The sequence below is a fragment of the Eurosta solidaginis genome, chromosome 4 (genome assembly GCF_040869045.1).
Source record: "Eurosta solidaginis isolate ZX-2024a chromosome 4, ASM4086904v1, whole genome shotgun sequence".
Lineage (NCBI taxonomy): Eukaryota > Metazoa > Arthropoda > Insecta > Diptera > Tephritidae > Eurosta > Eurosta solidaginis.
The window spans coordinates 273,750,969-273,776,191 of NC_090322.1; the positions used below are offsets into that span (position 1 = coordinate 273,750,969).

Sequence of the window (25,223 nt, forward strand, 5' to 3'; positions counted from 1 at the left end):
TTTCCAATTATTTCTTCGGAAATTGAACATAGTGAATATCATAAACATTTACACATTTTTTGCAACAAATACAGTGCCATTCAAATAGTTAACAATTCCTTCGAAGCATCACACGAATACAGTGTATTCCAACTATTTCAACATATCTTACATTTGCGACTCTTTTCAAACTGTGTATTATATACAGTGTCTTTCAAATATCCCAACAGTTTTTTCTCTTTGCATTATTAAACGAATACAGTGCGGTTAAAATATTTCAACATTCACTTGCATTTACAAAATAAGTTTTAAATACAGTGCCTTTCGAATATGCGAATCTTTACCATTTACCAATTAACTCATCGATTTTGAATATTTCGAATATTCTCTGATTTTTAAAAAAAAAAAAAAAAAAAAAAAAAAAATTTTTTTTAAATTACAAACCACAATTACTGAGCGAATGAATAGTTTCAAATACATTCTTGTATAAACAGTGCCTACAGCGTTAATCTTAACATTTTTCCGAATTTTTTCATGAAAAATTTTTTTCTGCCACGGAGGTAAACATTTTCAATAAATGTAATAAAGTTTTCAGATGTCAGTTGTCAAATGTCAGATTTTGATTCCAATTTCAAAAATTTACGCTCTAATTTCACTAAAGTTACTAAACGAGTTTTAAATAACCGATCTATCTCAGCGAAAAAATCAATAGAATATGAAGATGCTTTAATTAAAAGCTATAACCAAATCATAATACAAGTAAATTCATATTTTGAAAATCGAGATAAGCCTAGTTCAATAATCGAAAGTTTATCAAAGTGCAGAGAACAACTCACTAAATGTTTTTTCTAGAATTAACTGCAATATAAAAATACCCAAAGATCTTTCTGAATTAATACAAGAAAGCGAATCAAGTTCTGATTTTGACACTGAGGAAGAATTATCTGACGCATCGACAACTTCAGCATACAAAGCTAGTATTATTAAAAAAAGTCACGTATCTTTTCTTGAGGATTTCCCTGGATTTTCCAATTCACTCCACAATAATAATTTAGACACAATTAGCCAACAAACAACGAACAATGGCGACTCCAGAGCAAAAGAAAACGTTTATTACTATGTGTGCATCCATAATTAGAGAAAACTACAGCGGCGATCCGCTTTCACTTGCATCCTTTATAGATAAAATAGTTTTGATAGAAGATTTGATGGAAGAAAATTTGACAAATACTTTCATTTCGTTTGTAAAATCCAAGTTAGAAGGGAAAGCGCGTGAGGCAATTCCAAATGAAGTAACAACAATTCAACAAATGAAAGATGCATTAAAAGGTAGAATAAAACCTGACAACTCAAAAGTTGTTGCAGGAAAAATTGCATCGTTAAAAGTTTTTAATAATAATCATACTGAATTCGCCAAACGTGTTGAGGAACTCTCCGATGCTTTAGAACGATCATTAGTTATAGAAGGAATGACTCAGGAAAAAGCGCACGAAATGGCAGTCGAACAAACCGTCAACGTTTGTCGGCTTAACACTCGCTCAGACCTAGTAAAATCAATTTTAGCGTCAACTACGTTTACTGATTCTAAGGATGTAGTTGCGAAAATGATCGTAGAACAAAATAACCAAACAAGTGAAAGGCAGATACTAGCGTTTAGATCACGTTATAACAGGCAAAATAATAGTTTTCGAGGTAACTTCAGGTCAAATCAATATAATAGGAACAACTTTTCGAGGTACAACAACAATTTTAACAGAAACAACAATAGCAATTATAGGCATAATAACAACAATAATTATGGCTCGCGAAATAATGGTAATTTTCGAAATAACAATAGCAGGCCCGTAAACAGAAACAACAGCAATAACAACAGTAACAACAACAATCGACGTTCAAATACTACAAATAACGCTAGTGTACGCACTTTAAACGCCAACGGCCCTCAGGAGCGAACACTGGGGGACCGGAATCTGAATTAAATAACGTTTTTCAAAATAAATCAATTTATTGTTTAAACCTGAACTACTCAGATTTTATCGAACTGAATTGTAATGACTCTTTTAAAACATGCACTTTCTTAGTAGATACACAGGCTGATATATCAATTATAAAACTTTCAAGTTTAAAACAAAATGTTTCTATAAATAACAACAATATTATAAATATAACGGGTGTTACGACAGATACAGTTTCAACATTGGGTACCATTAAAACAGAACTTTTTTATTCAAATTTTTCAATTCCACATACTTTAAATGTAGTAGATGACAAATTCAACATACCGTCAGATGGTATTTTAGGCAAAGACTTTTTGAAAAAATACAATTGCATCATAGACTATGCAAACGAGAGCATAACAATTGGCATTGGCAAAAATATTCATAAAATTTCAATTTTACATAATACAACCGACAATACATTGGTAATTCCTCCTAGATGCGAAGTTTATCGCTTATTTAAGCTGAAAAAATCTAAACATCCAGTTTTTATAGACGCACAGGAAATTTGTAGTGGTGTGTTCACCGCAAAGTGTATTGTTGACACTAACAATACGATAATAAAGGTATTAAACGTCACTGACGAGGTAAAATACGTAAGAAATTGTAACATAGTTACGGATGAAATCACCAACTATAACGTGTATAAAATCAATGATCTTTCAAAAGATTCGAAAAGGTCAGAGGAATTAAAATCAATTTTAGAAAAACAAATGCCAAATTATGCCAAACCAAAACTTCTCGATTTATGTCTAAAATATAATGACGTGTTTGCACTAAAGACCGATCGAATGACGCTTAACAACTTTTATGAACAGAAATTACGATTGACAGATACAAATCCTGTTTACATAAAAAACTACCGTTTACCATATTGTCAGAGAGAGGAAATTAATAAACAAGTTGATAATTTATTGCAAAACGATCTTATAGAACACAGCTATTCCAACTATAATAGTCCATTGATACTTGTGCCAAAGAAAAACCCAAATGGACAGAAATCCTACAGGATGTGTGTTGACTTTAGAGCCGTAAACAAAAAATTGATAGCAGACAAATTCCCACTTGCACGAATAGACGATATTCTTGATAATCTAGGCAGAGCCAAATATTTTTCTACATTGGATCTGTATTCAGGTTTTCACCAAATCCCATTAAATAAAGATTCTAGAGACATCACTTCATTCAGCACTGATCGTGGTGCTTTTCGATGGAAAGTTTTACCATTCGGTTTAAACGTAGCTCCGAATTCATTCTCAAGAATGATGTCAATTGCCTTTTCAGGAATTTCTCCAAACCAAGCCTTTTTATATGTCGATGATCTTATAGTCATTGGGTGTAGCGAAGCTCACCATCTCAAAAATTTAGAACAAGTCTTTCAAACATGCAAAAAATTTAATTTGCGTCTCAATCCCGAAAAATGCAACTTCATGCGTTCAGAAGTCACTTTCCTAGGACACAAATGTTCGTCAAAAGGTCTACTTCCAGACGATTCCAAAATAATTGCAATAAAAAAATATCCGAAACCTTGCGATAAAGATGCAGTAAGACGATTCGTGGCATTCGCCAATTATTACAGAAGGTTTATACCAAATTTTTCTTCCATAGCAGCACCTTTAAATAAACTTAGCAGGAAAAGAGTAGAATTTAAATGGGATCAATCATGTGATATAGCATTTGAAAAACTCCGAAAATCTTTAATTTCTCCTCAAATTCTCCAATACCCAGACTTCAAAAAGGAATTTATAATTACTGTCGACGCTTCAAAAATTGGTTGTGGTGCCATTTTAAGTCAAAATAAAGATGGCATCGACTTACCAATTTGTTTCGCGTCCAAATCATTTAATAATTCAGAACAAAAGAAATCAATAATTGAGTTAGAGCTTTTAGCTATATTTTTTGCAATAAAACAGTTCAGACCATACATATATGGCACACACTTTACAGTCAAGTCCGATCATCGTCCATTAGTTTACTTGTTCAATATGAAAGATCCCTCTTCAAAACTTTCACGTATCAGACTTGAACTGGCAGAGTACAACTTCACTATTGAATACATAAAAGGTAAAACGAACGTAGGAGCAGATGCACTCTCTCGCATCACAATAGAAGAAATTAAAAATTCAGGACCATCAATTTTAGCAGTACAGACAAGATCACAGACAAAACAAGAACAATTAATGCAACAAGAAATACTCAAAGAAGAAAAAGAAAAAGAAAAAATAAAATTACAGGTTTATGATAATTTTTCAAACAAATTTTCAAAGAAAATACCCAGAGTAAAATCCCAAATAAATTATGATAAAAGTGGTAAAATTACGAATTTTGAATTAAATGCGCATCTAAAACACAAAAAGATTGAGTTAATTAAGGTTGCGTGTGCTAACAAAATAATACATTTAGATGAATTACTTTTGAAGCTACAAAAAGAAGCTGGCAAGCGCAATATTAATATAATTGAATTGCAAAAAAATGATAATCTTTTTAAATATTTTTCGATATCAGATCTGAAAACCACTGGGAATAAAATTTTAAAACATTTAGAAATCGTCCTAACCGAACCCGTAGAAACTGTGACAGACAAAGACAAAAAACAACAATTAATAACAATTTACCATACCGACCCAATTTTAGGAGGACATTTCGGTAGCAAAAAAGTTTATGCAAAACTCAGAACCAAATATTATTGGAAAGGCATGACGCGCGATATAGCGAAATTTGTTAAAAACTGCGAAAAATGTCTTTTGAATAAGGTTAAGCCAAAAACAAAAGAAAATTTAGTCCTAACCGAAACACCATGTAAGCCATTCGACATTGTTGTCATTGACACTATAGGACCTCTACCTCAATCCGATAATGGTAACAAGTTCGCTGTCACCATTATATGCGATCTCAGCAAATACTTAGTAACGATTGCGATACCTGACAAAAGTGCAAAAACGGTCGCATCAGCTATTTTTGAAAATTTCATACTAATATATGGCATTATGAAAACAATTAAAACTGATTTAGGTACCGAATACAAAAATGAAATTTTTTCAGAGTTAACAAAACTATTAAAAATAGAACATAAATTTTCCACAGCGTACCATCATGAAACTCTTGGCACAGTAGAGCGAAATCACAGAGTTTTCAATGAATATTTAAGATCTTTTCTAAATCCCAATTTTTCCGACTGGGATGTTTACTTGAAATATTTCACTTTTCTTCATAACACAACAACAAACACAGTATTCGATAATAAATTCTCACCATATGAATTAGTCTTTGGCAAAGCAGCTAATTTACCAAAAGAACTGCAAACCGATAAAATAGACCCGATTTATAACATAGAAAACTATTCGAAAGAAGTTAAATTTCGTTTTCAAAAAACTCACGAATTAGCGAATAAAACAGTTACAGAACACAAATTAAAAAATCAAACCGGATATAACAAAAGTTCACAACCAATATCTGTCAAGGTATTTGACAAGGTATTGCTTGAAAAAGAACCCCGCGACAAGCATAGTAGTATCTATATTGGTCCGTATACCGTAATAGGTATTGACGGCGTAAACGTCACTTTAATTGATGACGAAACGAAAAAGAAAAAAATAGTACATAAAAATAGAATAAGAAAAATTAATTAAATTAAGTTTTAAATTCAAGATTATTTAAAGTTAATCTCTATCGTTAAATTAGAAATAAAATGTTTTTCTTCCAAACCTGAAAAAAAAAGACAATGAAACCAAATAAATTTAAGCAATCATTAAAAATTAAGAACTGAATGTATACAGTAGAATTAAAACACAAAAAAATTTTAGCTTTCTAATTATAAAAACTAAATTTAAGTTCTACTTTAGAACTAGACTTTACAATTTAATTCTTAATTTAGATCTAAACATAGATGTAGATTTAAACTTAGTTTAACAGTCTTAAACTTTTAAAGTTAATTACATCGCTTTTGGGACAGAAGAATTTGGCCAATTCTTCTTTTCCAAAGGGGAATGATGTAAGGTAACCCTACGGTAAGTGTTGCGTGACCATAAGGTCAAGCAATGCTTATGGAACACAACAATAATTCACAATAGGGGTTGCCTGTCAAAGCAACGTTCACAGTGAGGGTTACCACACATAATGTCAAATGGAATGACGCCAGATATTTACGCGCATTCAATCCGACCGGTTGTGAAAAAATAAGAGATAGCTCACGGGCATATTGAGTACCCTATTTGGTTCTTCTCTTTACCTTTTCTTTTTTTTTGTAATTTGATAAAAGAACGTTTTTTAAATAAATAATATCTGTATAAATGTTTACACCGAAATCAGTGTATGAACTATTTTATTTCAAGTGGAAACAACGTGCGTGCAAAGATTGCAGCGAGCATTGCACGAGCCATAGAAGAGGCAGACGGCAATTTTCAATTTTACATGGAGACCATTTTGGCCACGCCAGAATCGGTCTCGCCACATTGTAATAAAACCTTGTCATGAACTTTAACCGATATTGGCTGCGAGTCCCGGTTGTATCCGGTTTCGTTTTGAACTTTGTGCTTTTTAACGATTTTTCCGCGAGTGAGTTTGTTTTTTGAAAACGATATTTTACTTCTTTCGCGTAATTTTCAATATTGTAGATTGGGTCAATTTCATCTTTTTGCATTTCGAGTGGCAAATTTGCCTTTTTTCCGAATATTAATTCCTACGGTGTTAGCTTATTATCGAATACAGTGTTTGTCGTTGTATTTTGCAAAAAAGTGAAATAACGTAAATAAACGTCCCAATCATCGAAATTGTCTTTTAAATAAGCCCGTAAATACTCATTAAAAACTCGGTGGTTTCTTTCAACCGTGCCAACTGTTTCGTGGTGATATGGTGTAGAAAAATTATGTGTAATTTTTAAAAGTTTTGTTAATTCTGAAAATATTTCGTTTTTGAATTCTGTGCCAAGGTCGGTTTTTATTGATTTCATAGTGCCGTATATCAAAATAAAACATTCGAAAATGGGAGAAGCGACAGCTTTAGCGCTTTTATCGGGTATTGGTATTGTTACTAAATATTTTGTTAAGTCACATATAATGGTAACTGCGAACTTATTACCATTAATTGACTCAGGTAATGGCCCTATAGTGTCCATAACGACGATATCGAAAGGCTTGCAGGGAGTTGGCGTAAGTACCATTCTTTCTTTATTTTTTGGTTTTACTTTGTTTACCAAGCATTTTTCACAATTTTTTACGAATTTTGCAATTTCACGTGTCATATTCTTCCAATAATATTTAGTACGTAATTTCGCGTATAGTTTTTTACTTCCAAAATGTCCACCTGTTATCGGATCGTTATGGTAGATTGTCATCAGTTTAAGTTTTTTGTCGTTGTCGGTCACTATTTCTACGGGGTCAGTCAATATAATTTCTAAATGTTTTAGAATTTTGTTCCCGGTAATTTTTAGATTTGATATCGAAAAATATTTGAAAAAATTATCATTTTTTTGCCATTCTACTTGTTTAATACCGCGTATACTAGCTTCTTGCGGCCACCGTGGTGTGATGGTAGCGTGCTCCGCCTATCACACCGTATGCCCTGGGTTCAACTCCCGGGCAAAGCAACATCAAAATTTTAGAAATAAGATTTTTCAATTAGAAGAAAATTTTTCTAAGCGGGGTCGCCCCTCGGCAGTGTCTGGCAAGCGCTCCGATTCTGCCATGAAAAGCTCTCAGTGAAAACTCATCTGCCTTGCAGATGCCGTTCGGAGTCGGCATAAAACATGTAGGTCCAGTCCGGCCAATTTGTAGGGAAAATCAAGAGGAGCACGACGCAAATTGGAAGAGAAGCTCGGCCTTAGATCTCTTCGGAGGTTATCACGCCTTACATTTATTTTTATTTTTTTTTATTTATTTATACTAGCTTCTTTTTCTAGCTTCAAAAGTAATTCATCGAGATGAATTATTTTGTTAGTAGGCGCAATATTTATTAACTCGAGTTTTCTATGCTTTAAGCCATCAGATGGTATATTGAAACAGTCGTTCACAACATGAAGAGTGTGTGGAATTGAAATGTCCGGTACTATTATGTTCGTATCTATTGTGCCTAAAGTTGTAATCTTGTCAGAAGTTACACCAGTGATATTGATAATGTTATTGTTATTTATTTCTGCTTTTCTTGATAAACTGGAAATTTTAATGACGGATATATCTGCTTGCGAATCTACTAAAAATGTACATGTTTTGTCGGAATCAGAACAATTAACCTCAATGAAATCAGAGTAGTTTAAATTTAGACAGTAAATGGATTGTGTAGCAGAGCTTTTTACTCCTCCTCCCTCAGCGTTCACGTCTGAGGGGCTTCGGCGTTTAAATTCCGTACATTAGCAGTGCCTCTATTATTTGAACTCGAATTGTTATTTCTGTTTGTCGTATTTGATCTATTGTAGTTATTCGGCCTATTGGACGAATTGTTGCCTCTTCTGTTGTAATTGTTACCTCCTCTACTATAATTGTTATTTCCTCTATAATTTGAACTATTACTTTGCCTATTTGTATTACTGTACCTGTAATTATTGTTATTGTATCTAAGATTGTTACCACGGAAGTTACCTCTAAAATTGTTTGACCGTATTGGTCTAGAGCGAAATGCCAATACTTGTCTCTCTTTTACTTCGTTATCCTTTTCTATTACCATCTTCGCGACCACGTCTTTCGAATCGGTGAAGGTGGACGAAGCTAAAATGGATTTGACCATGTCTGATCTGCTGTTGAGTCTACAAACCTTAATTGTTTGTTCCACGGCCATTTCGTGGGCTTTTGCTTGGGTCATGCCTTCTATTATAAGAGAGCGTTCTAACGAATCAGACAATTCTTCTACCTGTTTTGCAAATTCGGCATAGTTGTTATTGGTGATTTTTAATGCTGCGATTTTGCCAGCGACAACTTTGGAGTTGTCGGGTTTTATTTAGCTACTTAACGCTTCTTTTATTCCACTAACTGTACTAACTTCTGTTGGTAATGACTCGCGCGCTTTGCCTTCCAACTTTGATTTGAGGAAAGCTATTAGTGTTGGCGTTAATGAATCATCTGAAAGATCTTCTATTAGGTTTATCTTGTCAATGAAAGACGGAAGCGATAACGGGTCTCCGCTATAATTTTCGCGCATCATAGAAGCCCATAGACTAATAGCTGCTCTTTTCTGTTCCGTTGTAGCCATATTTATATCTCTATCAGCAGTTGTGTTCACGCGATTAGTGGATATTGTATCGTTGCTGCTTTCGTTAGAAATTGTGTTGCTGCTATTTACGCTAATGATTGTACTATTATCTGAATCGTCTGTTGTGCTCGATTCGTTATTAAACCCCTGAAAATCTTCACCTAAGGATATTCTTGGTGGAGGGCTATACGTAAATGATACTTCCTCTGAGCTCGCGTCTTGGAAATCTTTTTCAGAATCTGACATCTACAGTAACATTCGATAACTTGTGTTGAAAATTTATAGCAAAGTTGAAAAAAATGTGTAGGTTTATCAAAAAAATTTAGCTTGGCTCAAGGGAAAAGGCGGCAATGGCTTTATGGTGACATTCAAAATATAGACTTTGAAAAGTTTGTAAGTAGAGTAAATGTAAAATTGTTGTTATAGGCACTTGGTAACGAGGTATTCACATTAGAGGATTCAGAATATGTTGTTATAGGCACTGTAGGTTTATTTTATGAAAAAATATTTTGTAGACACAGATGGGAAAAAAAAATCGAAAAAATTTTGTAAATTTGTAGAAGGCACTGTAGTTTCAGAGACAAATTTCTAAAAATCGACAATGTTAAAAAAAATTCAAAGTTGAAATTGTATAAAAGTTATTATGAAAATGTTGTTTGGCACTGTAGCTTTAAATAAAAGCAAACGAATGTTGGCACGAATTTATTTTGTATTTATAAGAAAATAATGTTTTTTTTGCAAAATAATTGTACAAGGGTTTTCGAATTTTTTGGTAGGTACTGTATTTCCAAATTATTGCTAGCCTTTAATAAAAAAAATTTTATATTTTCCGTCGGGAAACGCATTTAAATAGCAAAAGGGGGTTTATAAGTGCAAATTTATTATTTTATTCTTTTGTGTCAAAAGAAATTCAAGTAAACGCTTTAATTTTTCCGGAAAACTGTATGTTTAAACCAGTATTCCAAATAAGAAAGAATAGTACATATAAATATGTTTTAAATGGTTATTATTAAAATGATATTTCATATGTATACCTATATGTATGTATTTAAGTATTCCAATACATATGTATTTAGGTTTATGTGAAAAATTTAATGGGAAAAAGAAAAAAAAAATTGTTTAAAAAAAAAATTTTTGAAATTTAAATTTAAAGAGAAATAATTGGGAATAATATTTGTGTGCTAATGGCCATATAAGAAAATTGAAAAACATTAGTGTTAATTGATTTTATATGCAAGTTAAATATATGTATCAAAATTTAAAAGAATATAATTAATGTATATGAAAGAATATATACGTAGGTGTTAGTATATACTTATGTATGTTGTTTCTTTGTTGCTGCTGCTGGGTCTGGTTATTCTTCGTCTTTCCATGCTCGTGCTGTGATTTCGCTGCTGCTAGTTAAAGATGATTTTAGCGTTATTTTTTCGCTACTTCTTTTTGGCATATATGTATGTGTGTTACTGTGCTGTGGTGGCGTGTTTTATCGTTTACCGCTATTATAGTCTCTTTGTTTCTATTGGTTTTTTTTTTCGGTAGAGTTTTGCGTACCGCTATGAACAAAATTATTGATGCACTGTTTTGTCGCTTGGCAAAGACTGTACTGTCTATGTACATACAATTTATATATTCACAAATGTCTTTCTCAACCGTTATTTAAATGCCTTTATTTTTACTAACTCACGCCACCAGCACTTTATTAATACCGTACATTTGCAATTTTTGTACAGTCACCTCAAAAACGCACCTTTTCCAAACGGTACTTCGAAACCTTTTGGTCAAAAACAGCTATATAGCTTTTTTCAAATATATTTCTATATTTGTTAAAATTCGCAAGTTTTTTGTTTTTCAAATTAAAGAAATGTTTGATGAAAAAGTAGTTTATTGAATTTGCTACTTTTTTTGACCGAAATTTAAATATAAAATTCTTTCTTATTTTAAATTGATTTTACTAATTTTTTTCTCTTCTTTTTTTTTTTTGAAAATCGTTGTTTGATAGTTTATAGTTCTTTAGAATTTTATGTTGTAATGAAAAAAAAAATTTTTTGTAAACTTGTAACTAGTTTTTGTTAACATAAAAACATGTTTGTATGTTTTTAGAAATCGTTTATGGTTCTTTAAAATTTTATGTTGTAATGAAAAAAAATTTTTTTTTGTAGTTTTTTGAGTTTTCTTTTTTTGTAGTTATTAAGTTTTTAATTTTTTTTGTAATTTTTTGAGTTTTAAAAAATTTTTTGTAGTTTTTTGAATGTTTTTTTTTGTTTTTTTTGAAAGTTTTTTTTTTTTTTTAATTTTTTTGTAGGGTTTTTTATAAGTTTTTGTTATACTTTGTTGGCCACTAGCACGCACTTAGAAATTCATTTCATCAAAAAAAATTTTGTCTTAAACTTTTTTTTATATGTTATCGTAGCTGCCGCTACGTACATCTCGTGTCCGCCAATTTTGCAAGCCGGCACACGGTCACGGTCGCCATGAAACGACTCCTTATTGGAGCTTGATGAAGCTGCACTCACCATAGCTTTAAAATGGCCACGCGCCATCGTAAACTGCATGCTCTGCTTGCAGGCACTTATTAAAAAAACACAATTTGTTCGCTACAGAAGCGTTGTAGATTAGCCTCTTTATTAATATTTAGGTGTTTTATTCTTTATTAAAATTTTAGGTATTGTATTTTATATTTTCACAAATATTTCTTTAATTCTTCGTTCTTTATTAATATTTTGCCACTTTGTAACACCCGACGCGAGTGAACCACACCAATTGAAATTTTATTTTATCCTCTTTTATTTTTTGTCTCTACCTATCGTAGAGCTTTTTAAAGCACGTTAACTTGGTTGCGGTTGCGCTGCGGCGAATGTCATTAAAGTTAGTTCTATTACTATTTATATCCTAAGGGCCCTATTATGCTATGTAGGTTTTAAATATATTTGCATGATTCCATTACACCTCAGCATCTTGAGATTTGGCGATGTCGACTAGAGTTTTACGGCTGGATGCACAATATGCAATAGTTTCATACTGCTTGCACCATCATTTGAAATTGTGGCCTTACCACTGGAATCAACAATATGCTTGTCCATACTGCGTGGACCCAATGTAGTGCGTATAGCGTCCACCATTGATTGCGAGGCATTGATGTTGGATATGAGTTGAGGTTTACCTTGAAAGCTATCGGTACCCAAACATTTTTTACACAAAAAGTCATATGTACCCATTACAAGTTCAGGGCATTCATATTTATCGACACGCTGTCCGGTGTGGCCCAAATGTTGGAAATATTCAGTTGACACTGTTGAGAAAAAATATGGATCAATGAACACAAGCAAAATTTAAAGAATTTTTTTTTACCAACTGTTGTTATTTTACACATAAGACTTTGGAAACGATGACCAGCATCTACAAATTGTATATATGAGCTTTGCAAAGATTACATCTAATTGCACCCTATTCACCAAAATTTACAATGGGTGGCTCATATTCACCCTCAACCGTGCGTGGCATTGGTGAGACGGTAAGTGTAATGGACAAAGCTGTTGTTTTTAATAAATCAGCTGTTGCAGGTATGCAATACAAAGACGACCTGCAAAGAAGAAAGATCAATGTAATTGCCAAACAAAACATTAATTTCGATTATCGATACCTAACGTAACGTGGCGAGGAGTTACCTTGATCTTCTACCACATATTTTGTGGTCACCAATGGTGGTAATAAACCCTGTTCATTAGTAATAAAAGCACCACGAGCGCTATTTTGATTTTCAATGATAACGCTTATCGGATTTGGCATCTGATAGGGATCTAAACGGCGTTGGGCTTGATCATACTGTTGCGGCTGTTGATATTTACCAGTAACAGGTGCAGGTGGTTGCTAAAGAAAATAATCATCAGCAAATTTGTAAATTATTAGTTGTATTAGCATACATTATAACCAGGACGTCCGGACGTGTCCGGGTATTGGGGGTTGACCCGGCTTGGGTGGTTGACTGAGCATTGGCGTCTGTCCAGGTTGTGTTGGTGGCATCATTTGACCCATGTAACCACGTGGTGCACCTGGTTGTTGTAGAGGATAACCTGGATGTTGAGGTTGTGGTGGATAGCCCGGATTTTGTGGCATTGGCAGATAGCCATCCTGGGGAGGTTGTTGCTGCTGTTATCGTGGCATTACATAACCCGGTTGCTGTTATGGTATATACATTGGCATAACTGGATGTGGTGTCATTGCCCCACCTGGTCCAGTAGATGCGGGCGGCATACCTGGAGGACCTTGTTGCTCATGGCCACCAAATGACTGGCGCATAGGGTGTTGAGGTGGTATTTGACCAGATTTTGACTGCATTAGACCAGGCTGTCGTGGCATTGGACCCAGTTGCGGTGGCATTTACTGTTCATCTGTTTGCTGGTATGGAGATGTAACACAGCCGGCAATTGATGTTGAAGGTGTAGCTGACCAATTTGAGGACCACTCTAGAAAACATTTATTAGACAGAAAATTATTCAAAAATATATGTTTGCGAATACTTTCCCCAATAAAGCAAGTGATATTCTTTATATTTCTTTTGTTTTTGTGCTCTTCTTCTTGCTTGTTTCACTATTCACCGTAGATTTTTAAACGTCAAAATTACTTCCATACTACTATTTTCATGGAAGAAAAAAGGCAAAATTTTTCTTGAGCAATTACTTGTGATCTGCGTACCAAGCTTTTTCAAAGAAAAAATGCTTTGTTTTTAAACTTTACTAATATTCATATCGATAGTTTTACAATATTTACAATAGGGTTGCTTAACTTCTAATAACTTAAGCTACATGTACATAATGGGTTTACAGAAGTAAATTGAAAATTATGTGTGGGTAATAGATTTGCCGAAAATTTTATTAGGAGTATTTTGATTTTTTGTTTCAGCGAAAAAGAAATAAAAGTACCAAATCCGTGCCGAACAAGAACAAGGAACCAGCGGATCATATGGGGTTGAAAAGGGCCATTTTTTGTCCAAATGGGCTGATGTGGCAACCGTGTTCTCAAATCCAAGCTTCCACATCAAATACATACACATATAAGTACTTCGACATTATGAAATACATTGTCGCATTGTAAGCCGAGGTATTTTTGCATAAAACCTTTTTGACCACCACAATACCACAGAATAAGTGTAAAATTTCACAAAAATAATACATTTTTTCGAAAAATCACACCGAATAACTGCAGTCCTTGTTTACGAATTTAGAAACAATGATAATCATTGTTTACTATATAGTTTGGCAGCTTAAGTAGAGGTTATGTTACGAATAGAGTGGAAGGCAGTGGACTAGGCAGTCGAATGTCATATAATGAAGGAATGGTGTTCGGAGATTTTTCAAAGTTAAAAAAGAAAATGATAAAAGCTTTAATATAAATAAAACTATTGTTTTAATAACAACAAAAACGCCATATATATTCTGTATACATAAATTTGTAGGGATTATCTCACTTTAAAATTTGAATTAAATAATCTAAAGTTTTTTTTGAAACTTGAGTCGAGAACTGTGCGTGTGAATGTGCGAATTTTCACCGATCAGCTGTTAGTTGCGCTACTTGGTAAAATTTACAATGATGAGAATGGCAAACACGAACGAGTATGAAATATAATGTCAAAACGTATTTGCACATGGTTGTATTTCAATGCACGAAAATGCTTTAAAAACGCATGAAATTGTTAAATTAAAGTTGAAAAAAAAATGTTAAAAACTTTAATATAAATAAAAAGCTTCTTTTAATAACAACAAATACGCTTTATGTATTCTACTTATACATCAATTGGTAAGGTTTATCTCACTTTAAAATTTAAGCTAAATAATCTAAAGTTTTTTTTTGAAATTGAGTCGAGAACTGTGCGTGTGAATTTCACCGATCAGCTGTTAGTTGCGCTACTTGGTAAAATTTACAATGATGAGAATGGCAAACACGAACGAGTATGAAATATAATGTTGCATGGTTGTATTTCAATGAACGAAAATGCTTTAAAAACGCATGAAATTGTTAAAGTTGAAAAAAAAAAATGTTAAAAACTTTAATATAAATAAAAAGCTTCTTTTAATAACAACAAATACGCTTTATGTATTCTACTTATACATCAATTGGTAAGGTTTATCTCACTTTAAAATTTAAGCTAAATAATCTAAAGTTTTTTTTTTGAAATTGAGTCGAGAACTGTGCGTGTGAATGTGCGAATTTCACCGATCAGCTGTTAGTTGCGCTACTTGGTAAAATTTACAATGATTTCAATGCTTGAACAGTGAACACGTACCACACGCACTCTTTTGTACTCTGTTTTAAGCGCGCGTGCAACACTTCCTCACTGTACGACCATCGAAATCAAACTAAAAGAGCTGTCGTTGATTTTGACGAAGTAGCCGTTGTGTTCTCGCTTATCGTATACATATATGGTCGCTTAGCAGGTGCTAAGCTCACGCCCACCCCGGGTGATGATTATTAAGCTCCGTGTATTTTCATTTGTGTCGATTATTTTTAGTTGCGGTGGTAGGTTCACATGTTTATTACAGGTTTGGAAATCTTACTACTTCAATAAGTTGTTTACAAATTTACTTATGAAGTGCCCTAAGATTTGTTGAGTGTTGATTTACTTGCTGTAATTGACTTCCTCTAAGTTCAGGTATATATGACTATATATGTCTATATTTTATTTAACAAGAAACTATATATATATTTTTTTTTAATAGCTATTTCTAAGTAGCAGTGGATGTACGTTACATATTTATCAGGTATATTTTTTACGTTTTTTGACTTTATATGCATATCTCTATAGATATGTATATGTTGTACTTTTAATTCTTATTACATTTTTTTTCTTTTTTTTTTTTTTTAATTTTTGGCTCAAACTGCGAATGCAGCTTGATATCAACTATCTTACACTTACATACTAGAGGATTTTTGCTAGATTTGCATTATGCAGAAAGGTTACCAAATTCTTCATAGTTTTTGAAATCATTCGATAAGAAAGGGTCTTTTACGTTATTAAATTTACTAAAAATAATACTGTTTCTGAAGGCACTATATCTGTTGCATTCGAAGATTAAATGGTGGGGGGTCTCGGCAGTCTGTCAGTCAGTACAGTGACCTGAGACGTTGGACCTGAATTTCTGTAGATACGTTCTACTATATATGTACCCTATAATGAGTCTGTTTATTAGTTTTCTATCGTATGGACTTAGCATGTTTTTTTTTTTTGCTTTTGTACCACGGATTTTTTCCTTCTTCGCTATCAACTCAATTAATTCTGCATCAACCTTGGGACAGTTGGTCTTGCATTCCTCCACCGTTTTCGCCCACAATTCCCAGCTGACTTGTTTTAGAACTTCCCTTGGTATCAAATCTATTGTTATGCGTTGGCTTACCTCGGTGGCCATTTTCGCTGCCTAATCTGCTTTTTCATTAAAGCTGATACCTATATGACTGGGCACCCATACCACTACTATTTTTTCAATTTCAGATTTACTTGTTTTATTGTGTATTTCCGCCACTACATGGTTACTTGTTTCACCTTTGTCGAGATTGTTGATAGCGCCTAAACTGTCCGTGAAGATTACCACTTTTCTTCACTTCACTTCATTTATCGCAATAAGCTCTCCGAAAGTTGATGATACTACCTCACTTATGTTGAGCAAATATGACACCCTACTCTCAATACTATACACCGCACATCCTGTTCTGCTCACATTAACAGAGGAATCTGTAGCTAACCTATAGAAGCCTTCACTTCTGAGGTAGTCGTACTTCTCATAAAATATTGCTTTTAATTGATCTGGATTATAATTGCTTTTTGCTCCACTTAGCTCCGATTTTATTAATTCTAACTTGCCGTGCCTCTGAAACCCTATGTTTGTGTTGATCCTATCAAATATGTGCTTAAATTGGGAGTATACGTGATTGTAGCTAGATTTAACCGTGCTTCCTTTCATCAACGACTCTTTTAACCTTGGGTTAAGAAGCCATTGTTTTGTTAGTTCCTTGGTTGTGAGCCACACCGCTCTTGATAGCGGTGGTAGCTCACACGCAAGTACGTGTCTCGCATACGTGGGTGTGTTAGGAGGAACCCCTAGGCAGCGTCTTAGGGTATCGTTCATTGTAGTAATAATTTTCTTCCCGTATCCTTTTGGGGCATTTGCAAAAGTAGTGTTAGCATAATCCGCTTTCGACCTAACATATGTCTTGAACAGGTTGGCCGCAATTTTTGGGGCCAAACCAGCTTTTATGGTAGTAAATTTTCCTATTAAATTTTTCGCTTTTACTATATTTTTTTTAATGGATTGAACATGTTCGTTTATCGTAGAATTGGTGCTAACCATGCGCCCCAACCATTTAATTTTGTCCACTTGTTGGATAGTGTTCCCGTTTATGCACAGATCAAAACTTTTTTTGTGGTACTCATATACATGAACTGCGTTTTATTCGAGTTAAAGTCTAGGTTAATTGCATTGCATATCCGTTTCAGCTCCGTTACTTTCATCTTAAGCATCCAAAGTGCTTCTTCGTCCGAGTTGGCATGACATATCATTGCTATATCATCAGCATATTGGAATATTTGTGTATTTTGATCACTGACTTCATGTAGTTTGGCAGTATAGATATTAAAGAGCACTGGTGAGAGACAGCTCCCTTGGGGGAGCCCATTTGTAATCAGTCTACTTTCTCTTCCTAGATGAAGAGTTCTATTCGAAAATAAATTGTGGATCCAGTTTGCCATGCTGTCATGAACCTTGTGCAGTCTTGGGGTCTCATAAAGAATGCCTAAGTCTACACAGTTATACGCATTCGAAATATCTAAAACACAAACAATCACCTTTTCCTTGCCATTTTTTAGCTCCGCGATACTATGTAGAGCCTCATTCAAACACATATTCGTATACCGTTTTTTTCTGTACGCAAAGCTTCTTGGTGGGATGATTTTGTTTAATTCAACAAATTTCGTTAACTCTTCTTTTACTAACATGTTAAGGCTCTTGACGATAACCGACAACAGCGAAATTGGCCTATACTTCTGGAAATCCTCTAGGTCTTTTCCCGCCTTGGGAATGGGTACTATTTTAATCTGCCGCCATTCTGTTTCAACCACATTTTTATTGAAATGCTCCACCAGAGTGTTAAACAGTCCCTCCTTTGTTTCTATTGTAAGGTTTTCCAGCATGTCAAACGTAACACCATCAACGCCACCGGTAGTTGATTTCTTTTTATTCAGTAACAATAGGAAGGTTGAGAAACTGAACTCAACTTCATTACTTGATGTAGACATATATTCTACACTAGCCACCCTGCTATTTTTGATTACCTGTGTAACTTGCTTCTCTAACATTTCTAAGTATCCCTGATTGCCCTCAGTTGCCCATTGACCTTTATCACCATTGCCCGAATTCTTTACATTATTAATGAAGCGCCAGGCCTCTTTCGAGTTTGGGTTGCTGTTAGTTTCTTCTACTTTTCGTTGGTACTGTTCCCTCTTAGGCAATTTCACTGTTTCCTTCCAACTTTCCTCTTCCCTTGCTGCTTCTTCCAAATTTTGTACATTACCTGTCTGCCTTGCTTTCTTCTTTTTGCAATGAAGACTCTGTATTGTCTTTCAATGTCCCTGTTCCACCATGCATTGGGAGTATGTCCTTTTTCATTCAGGTTCTCATGAATTCGGTCTTTTTTTGTTCGGAACATCTACCATTATTGACCTATGCTTGCTTCCTCCTATATATCCATGGTGACACATGAAAGTGAGTGTCGTTGTGCTACACATAAATGTGTTGTCGACCCATCATTGATACATCTGAGATTCGTGTTTGCTGTGACCCTATCTAAGTTCTTGCCTTTGGTGGTATCCACCAAATCTCCCCACTTGCTCAACCTTGCGTTAAAGTCGCCTAGGAGAAGGACGTTTTGAAATTTTTGTAGAAAGTGTGTAAGTTGATTTATTTCAGCCACGAAAATCTGATTCTTCAAATTTGGCGGAAAATATGCTGAGCATATTGTAATGTTCGGTTCTAAATTTGTTGTTCTTGCAATCAATATATCTTGTCTTGTTTGAAACTTGATTTTTGCAAACTTTATTTCTTTCTTAAAGCGATGTCTACCCCACCGTAGCCATCCGCCCTGGTTTTTTTAATTAAGTTAAATCCAATTAATTTGTGGTTACATTCTATAATGTCGTGCGAAAAGATTTCTTGCAGACATATTATATCTATTTTATATTTTTGATTAAAGAAATCTAGGTGGCTTTTGTTAGCTTTCAAGCTTTGAATATTATATAGAAGAAATTTTATTGAGGTCGTCATTGTCATGGTCTTGATTTGTATACATTGTTAGCCTTTCACTAACGTTGCCCCGACACAAGTTCCCTGCAAAAATCGTTGGATCATGGATACATGCATGCATGGAGTACTCTCGATTTTTGCAGGGTTATTCATCAATTGTACTAAAGGTTCGTTATTATCTATCTCAAATTTTTGTACGAGCAAGGTGAGCACCTTTTCAATTTCCGACACCCTTGACCAGTTAGGATTCCGATAACAGGTTACTTCCTCCCTTTCGCTATTTTTTGGCTTATAATTTCTGTCGCCTTGTGCTATTGGCTTGCTTTTTACAACTCTATTATAATGCCTAGGTGCCAACCGTCTGTTGATCACACTATCATTGTTAATACATCCGGTGCCCGTGTTTCTGAGTGGTGGAAAGCTCTCCACATCCACCTCCAATAGGCTGAAACGATTATTATTATTAATAATACTTTGGTATGATCTTATTGCTTCGACTCTGGCCAATTTTTTGATGGTCATTATTTCCAATACTTTTTTTTCCGTTTCCCACTTCTCACAACTGTTCGATTCAATGCACAATGCTCCCCACTACCACATAGCACGCATTTATTTGGCTCTTTGCATTCCACTAAACATCTTTCCTCTTTTCCACAGAGTACGCATCTCTCCTTAGCTCTACAACCCTGTCTAGTATGTCCCAGTCTACCACATTTGTAGCACTGCCTAATTCTGGGTATGTAATGCGCTACCTTAAATTTTACACAATAAATTGAGACTTCTTCAGGGAGCTCGTTGCCTACAAATGAGATTTTAACCGTGTATGTTGGAATAAATTTTCTTTGTCATCAGGGTCTCTTTTTGTTATCCTAGATACCCAGGAAACTCTACTAATTGAGCTAATATTTTCAAATATATCCTGGTCCGAGAAGCTGTGAGGTATGTTTCTCACGACCCCCACTGTTTCAGTGAATTTCTTCGGGATGAATGGTCTTAGATTGATTTTTCTTAGATCACTATTGCCTATACACGCGTTTGCCTGTTTATGCGACTCAAACGTTACCTTATATAAAGTTCTCCCAATTCCTTTAATTTCCTTGAGTCCTGGAATCTTGAAACTTTTTATTTTTTCCAATAAGAACAAGGCATTCTTCATTCTCTCGTTGTCAAATAAGTTACATTTTGAGGTGTCTATAAGTACATAGCAGTTACCACAATGGTACTCAGTGTATAGTTCGCTGTCTCTCCTGTTCCCACTCAGCATCTTTTCCAGTTTCCCATTATTGGCACTGGTCTTACTCGGCTGCATTTGTCCTACCTTCTCCTGACTACCTACTTCAGCTGTCTCCATCAACTCTGTTGAGGAGCCACACTGGTTCGGTCCTTCATCCTTTTCTACATTAACGGTGTCATTATTATTGAATTTATTTGTAGTTGTTGTATCAGTTACGCTTGGCGCCACTGTACCATTTCCACTCGTATCTACTACACCATTTTTAACCTCATTTTTTGCGCATTTAGTTATTCCGCTTATTTCTTTGTGTTCTTCAACCCACTTGTTCCATACGCCTCCAGGTAGAACCAAGCCTTGTAGCGGAATTGTTGCTCCGTTATGTTTGTCGGTTTTCACCTTTTTGTTTTTGCTTCTTTGAACCTTGTCCAACTTTTTCCTGATTTTTTCATCTAATGCCTCTTCAACTTCAGCTTTATCCTTCTTACTAGATATTTTTCGATACCTAGTCGTTGTATTCCTATTTCTATAATCCAGAAATTCTAAGTCCAAGTCCGTGTCCCTGTCCGTATCCATGTCCGAATCCTCTCTTTGCACCGCCGGTGTCACCGCTGACAGCCCCGCATCCGCCATCTTTCTACCCCAGCAACAGTGTTAAGCCTTACCAAACTTACCACGAAAAACCAAGTTTGACGTTAATTTAGCTTTTGATTAAAATCCTCTAACACCAGCAATGTTAAGGCACTTTAACACAATATAAAAATACAACTTTTACACTTTTGCACACCAAATTAACACAATTTTTTTTTAACGCAAATCACCTACCACCTTGGTCGCAGAAGAAAGACACGTCTATTCTATTCAAGAATCAGCAAACGAATGAAAAAAGAATTCCACACAGATGACTTTTTCTTCACAGATAACAAATCACCCACACAAGATTGCGCATTGCGTATGTAAACAAAAAATTAGTTCTTTTTTATGGGCAATTTTTATGTCATTTTCCTTTCTAACTCTTTTTTTTTCTCTCGTTTCATTCGCTCTGCAGAACGATGCAATTTTGAATTCGTGAATGCGCAATCTTCTATATGATTTGTGGATTCACAATGATTTCTAATCGATTCAATCGATCTTTTTCTAAGAAATGAAGAATCGATTTTCTTTTTAGAATCGTTCAAATTTAGGTCCTATTTTCAGTTATTGGTTAAGCTATGCTTAAACTAAGTTTGCTTAAGTTCTAGTCAAATTTAAACTCCAGTTACTCTACTGAGTACTTTTTCAGGCATAGATTAAGGCCGCTTTTGGGGTATGCTTTTTGTGCGGCAACATTGGTTTTTTTATTATCTAGATAATTTGTAGATACGGCAACAGCTGGATTTTGTTTACCCAACAAACATGGAAAAAATTATCGAGCGAAATTTATATATAAAGTTCCGGAAATGATATCCAACATCATTATTTAATTATTCTTAAACCATATAGTTCTTGAGTTGATATCCAACTTCATTCTCCAATCATTTCTCCTTTGAGAAATTTTGTAAAATTAAAAGTTTTCCAGTTGATCTCCAACGTCATTAATATTTTGCAATTAATATTCTAATTTCGAGATATTTTGAGAAATGTACAGTTCTCAAATGAATATTCAACACATTTCTGCAGTTAATATCCTGCATTGGATATCGAGTTGAGGTGGAGTTGAAGAAAATCTCCTAGGTGGTACCACCAAATCAAATAACTATTTATTGTGAGAAATAAACACCTAATGGGTAGCAGTAATGAGGCGTAAATAATCAATTATCGATAGCGTGCTACGCCTACCACACCGAAGATCCTGGGTTCATGCCCCGGGCAAAGCAACATCAAAATTTTAAAAACAAGGTTTTTCAATTAGAACCCACTTTTTCTAAGCGGGATTTCCCATCGGCAGAGTTTCGCAAGCACTCCCTTTGCATTTCTGCCATGAAAAGCTCTCAATGAAAACTAATCTGCCTTTCAGATACCGTTCGGAGTCGGTATAAAAAAAAATAGGTCCCGTCCGGCCAATTAGTAGGAAAAATTAAAAGGAGCACGACGCAAATTGGAAGGTAAGCTCTGTCTTAAATCTCTTCGGAGGTCACATTTATTTATTTTTTAAATTATCGATTTTCTTTTTAGAATCGTTCGATTTTTTAGCCATTTGACCAAAGCAAAGAGGATGAAAATAATAAGAGACGTCACTCGTTTCTTTGCCAAAGAGTATATATTTGTCAAGAGGCGTCACTCGATACTTTTGTTGTTGCCAAAGCAAATTACTCGATGTTTTCTCAAGGTAGTCGTTGGTTTTTTTTATCAGATGTATTTATAAAAACGCCTTCTATACATTTTCGTGGGGTATTTGTGTTTATTTTATTGATTGTATTAAATTAATTAATTAATTCTCTTTCCAAAAATCGTAATTATGCAAAGTCACTTTACCGCATAACTATATAGTATTAAATTTAAAAAAACTAAACAAAACTTCCTTGAGAATCACATTCGACATGACAGAGTTGCTTTGGCAACAACAAAGTATCGAGTGACGCCTCTTGACAAATATATACTCTTTGACTTTGCATAATGTTTTTGCGCTTTGGTTTTTGGTTAGGGTAATCGCAGTTTATCCATGTAAATTTTTTTAATTTCCAGCGAGTTACTCGCAACTCATAGCAGACTGGTGGTTCTTATTATTATTATCCTCTTTGTTAATAGCAAAGAGAATATATTTGTTAAGAGGCGTCACTCGATACTTTTGTTGTTGCCAAAGCAACGAATTCATGCTGAATGTTTTCTCAAGGAAGTTTTGTTTAGTTTTCTGTAACTGCATCCTATATACTTATGCGGTGAAGTGACTTTGCATAATTACAATTTTTGGAAAGAGAATTAATTAATGAATTTAATGCAATTATTTAAATAAACCCAAATACCCCACGAAAATGTATAGAAGGCGTTTTTATAAAGTAATTTGCCAAAATATACGTTCTGACGTCTCTAATTAATATATACTCTTTGTCAATAGTTGCGTTGCAATGAAACCAATAGCCGATAAAAATTTAGCATGCAAATGTAACAACAACGCTGTGACCCTGAAAACTATCTGGATCAATTTCAGATCAACAGTGTGGCTCTGTTGATTTGTTTTTCGAAACAGTGGCTCAACTCGAGAATCATAGCGTACTCAGCAAACGAGCGAATTTTGTATTAAGCAAAAAATTCTATTACTTAAGTTGAAAAAATTTAATCCAAACTTGTGGTTCTCCAAAGGATTGGTTTCCACTAAAGCGGTACCGCTATATAGCGGCCGTTACATAGCGGTAGAGTATGTTGTCAAAAATTTTGCAGTGTCAAAGTAATTATGTGTAAAATAAGAAGACGGTGAAGTTCACCGTAATGTAATATAGCGGCAGGGCATAAAATATTACGGCCGTCATGACAGTAGAAACCCGTTCGTCACCGTTTTTTGCCACCGCTATTGTCAAAGCGGTGAACATTTTGTCAAATATTTATAAAATAAACAATATTTTTGAATTTGATTTTTTTTGACCATGTTTTATTTTTGTATGTGCAGTTAAAAAATAAGAGGAAAAACTAAATTGAAAATCTCGTGCTAAAAAAGGATCAAAACCTAAGTACATATTTTCATTTTCGTACTTATCTACACTCCCTTTTGTGATTCAGTATTTTGGGCAAATTTTTAAAAAACTCCGAACATCATTCCTTCCTTATACTTCATTCGAGTGCCTTTTTTCACGGCCTTCGAACTGCTTCCACTCTATTCGCAAAATAACCTCAATTTAAGCTGCCAAAATATATAGTACACAATGAAGTTCACCGTAACGTAATATAGCGGCAGGCCATAAAAGATTACGGCCGACATGACGATAGAAACTAATGTTGGCCGTTCCCGTGATTTTTGAGGAACAACGTTATCTGTGGTTGTGACCTCTCAGTCACAGCGGTTTTTACTCGTGACTGTGACTGAAACAAAATAAAAACAACAAAGGAAAATGAATTTATATTTTTTCCTACGGATTGTGTTGCGACTAAGTAGCAGATGTCGCAGAAAAACTTAGAAACAGCCTACTAACGCACTCACTAGTAGCATATATATTAGACTGGGTCGATTTATTAACCGATATCGCGCCATCGATTTTTCTGATAGGATTTGGTGCACAATTTTTTTGTGGGTACAAACACAACAACAATCACATGAAAATCGCCAACTTCAACTGCAAATATCTCCGGACACATAAAATTTTTCTTTTCCGCCTTCGGATTATTGTTCTAGAGATTAATACGCGTCTTTTAATACCTCACTCGAAAATCTTGGCCCAACTTTAGGGTGGGGCCCCTAAACTGCACTACTACCGTATTTTTGCGCGGACTACCTTTCTGCGTTGGCGGCCTTCGGCTGCGCTTATAAAAAATAACCCTGGGCTACGCCATGCCAAGACCGGGTGTGTGGTATAACCGTGGCTACCGCCACGGTGATGCACAATTTTTTTGTGGGTACAAACACAACAAAAACCACATGAA

At 34.5% G+C, this 25,223-nt stretch overlaps 2 protein-coding genes across 5 annotated transcripts in view; one reads left to right on the top strand and one right to left on the bottom strand.

The window, feature by feature from the left end:
- LOC137248840 (zinc finger protein Xfin-like) overlaps positions 1-25,223 on the top strand; it is a 208,030-nt gene that overhangs the window by 139,784 nt on the left and 43,023 nt on the right. The gene's annotated exons all lie outside the window — the stretch shown is intronic.
- LOC137251516 (protein transport protein Sec24C-like) lies at positions 6,382-22,135 on the bottom strand. 4 transcript variants are annotated; one of them, XR_010953269.1, is made up of 5 exons: positions 13,076-22,135; positions 12,796-13,022; positions 12,608-12,735; positions 12,504-12,551; positions 6,382-12,444 (listed from the first exon to the last, which is right to left on the bottom strand). XR_010953269.1 is itself a non-coding variant. In XM_067786249.1 (5 exons), exons 2-5 carry the CDS (start codon positions 12,939-12,941, stop codon positions 12,131-12,133), a joined length of 636 nt encoding a protein of 211 aa, XP_067642350.1. In that variant the 5' UTR covers positions 12,942-13,022; positions 13,076-22,130; the 3' UTR covers positions 6,382-12,130. The 4 variants fall into 4 exon arrangements, 1 of the variants encoding a protein (XP_067642350.1); XM_067786249.1 differs by having other exon boundaries at positions 13,076-22,130; XR_010953268.1 differs by having other exon boundaries at positions 12,504-12,735; positions 12,821-13,022.

Bases quoted from the DNA above. Each gene is read 5' to 3' on its own strand.
- LOC137251516 (XM_067786249.1), bottom strand. From the start codon at position 12,941: ATGCCAAATCCGATAAGCGTTATCATTGAAAATCAAAATAGCGCTCGT. The intron at 12,552-12,607 runs GTGAATAGGGTG...TACAATTTGTAG, and splicing joins GCCACCCATTGTAAATTTTG to ATGCTGGTCATCGTTTCCAA. The intron at 12,445-12,503 runs GTAAAAAAAAAT...TTTTCTCAACAG, and splicing joins GTGTAAAATAACAACAGTTG to TGTCAACTGAATATTTCCAA.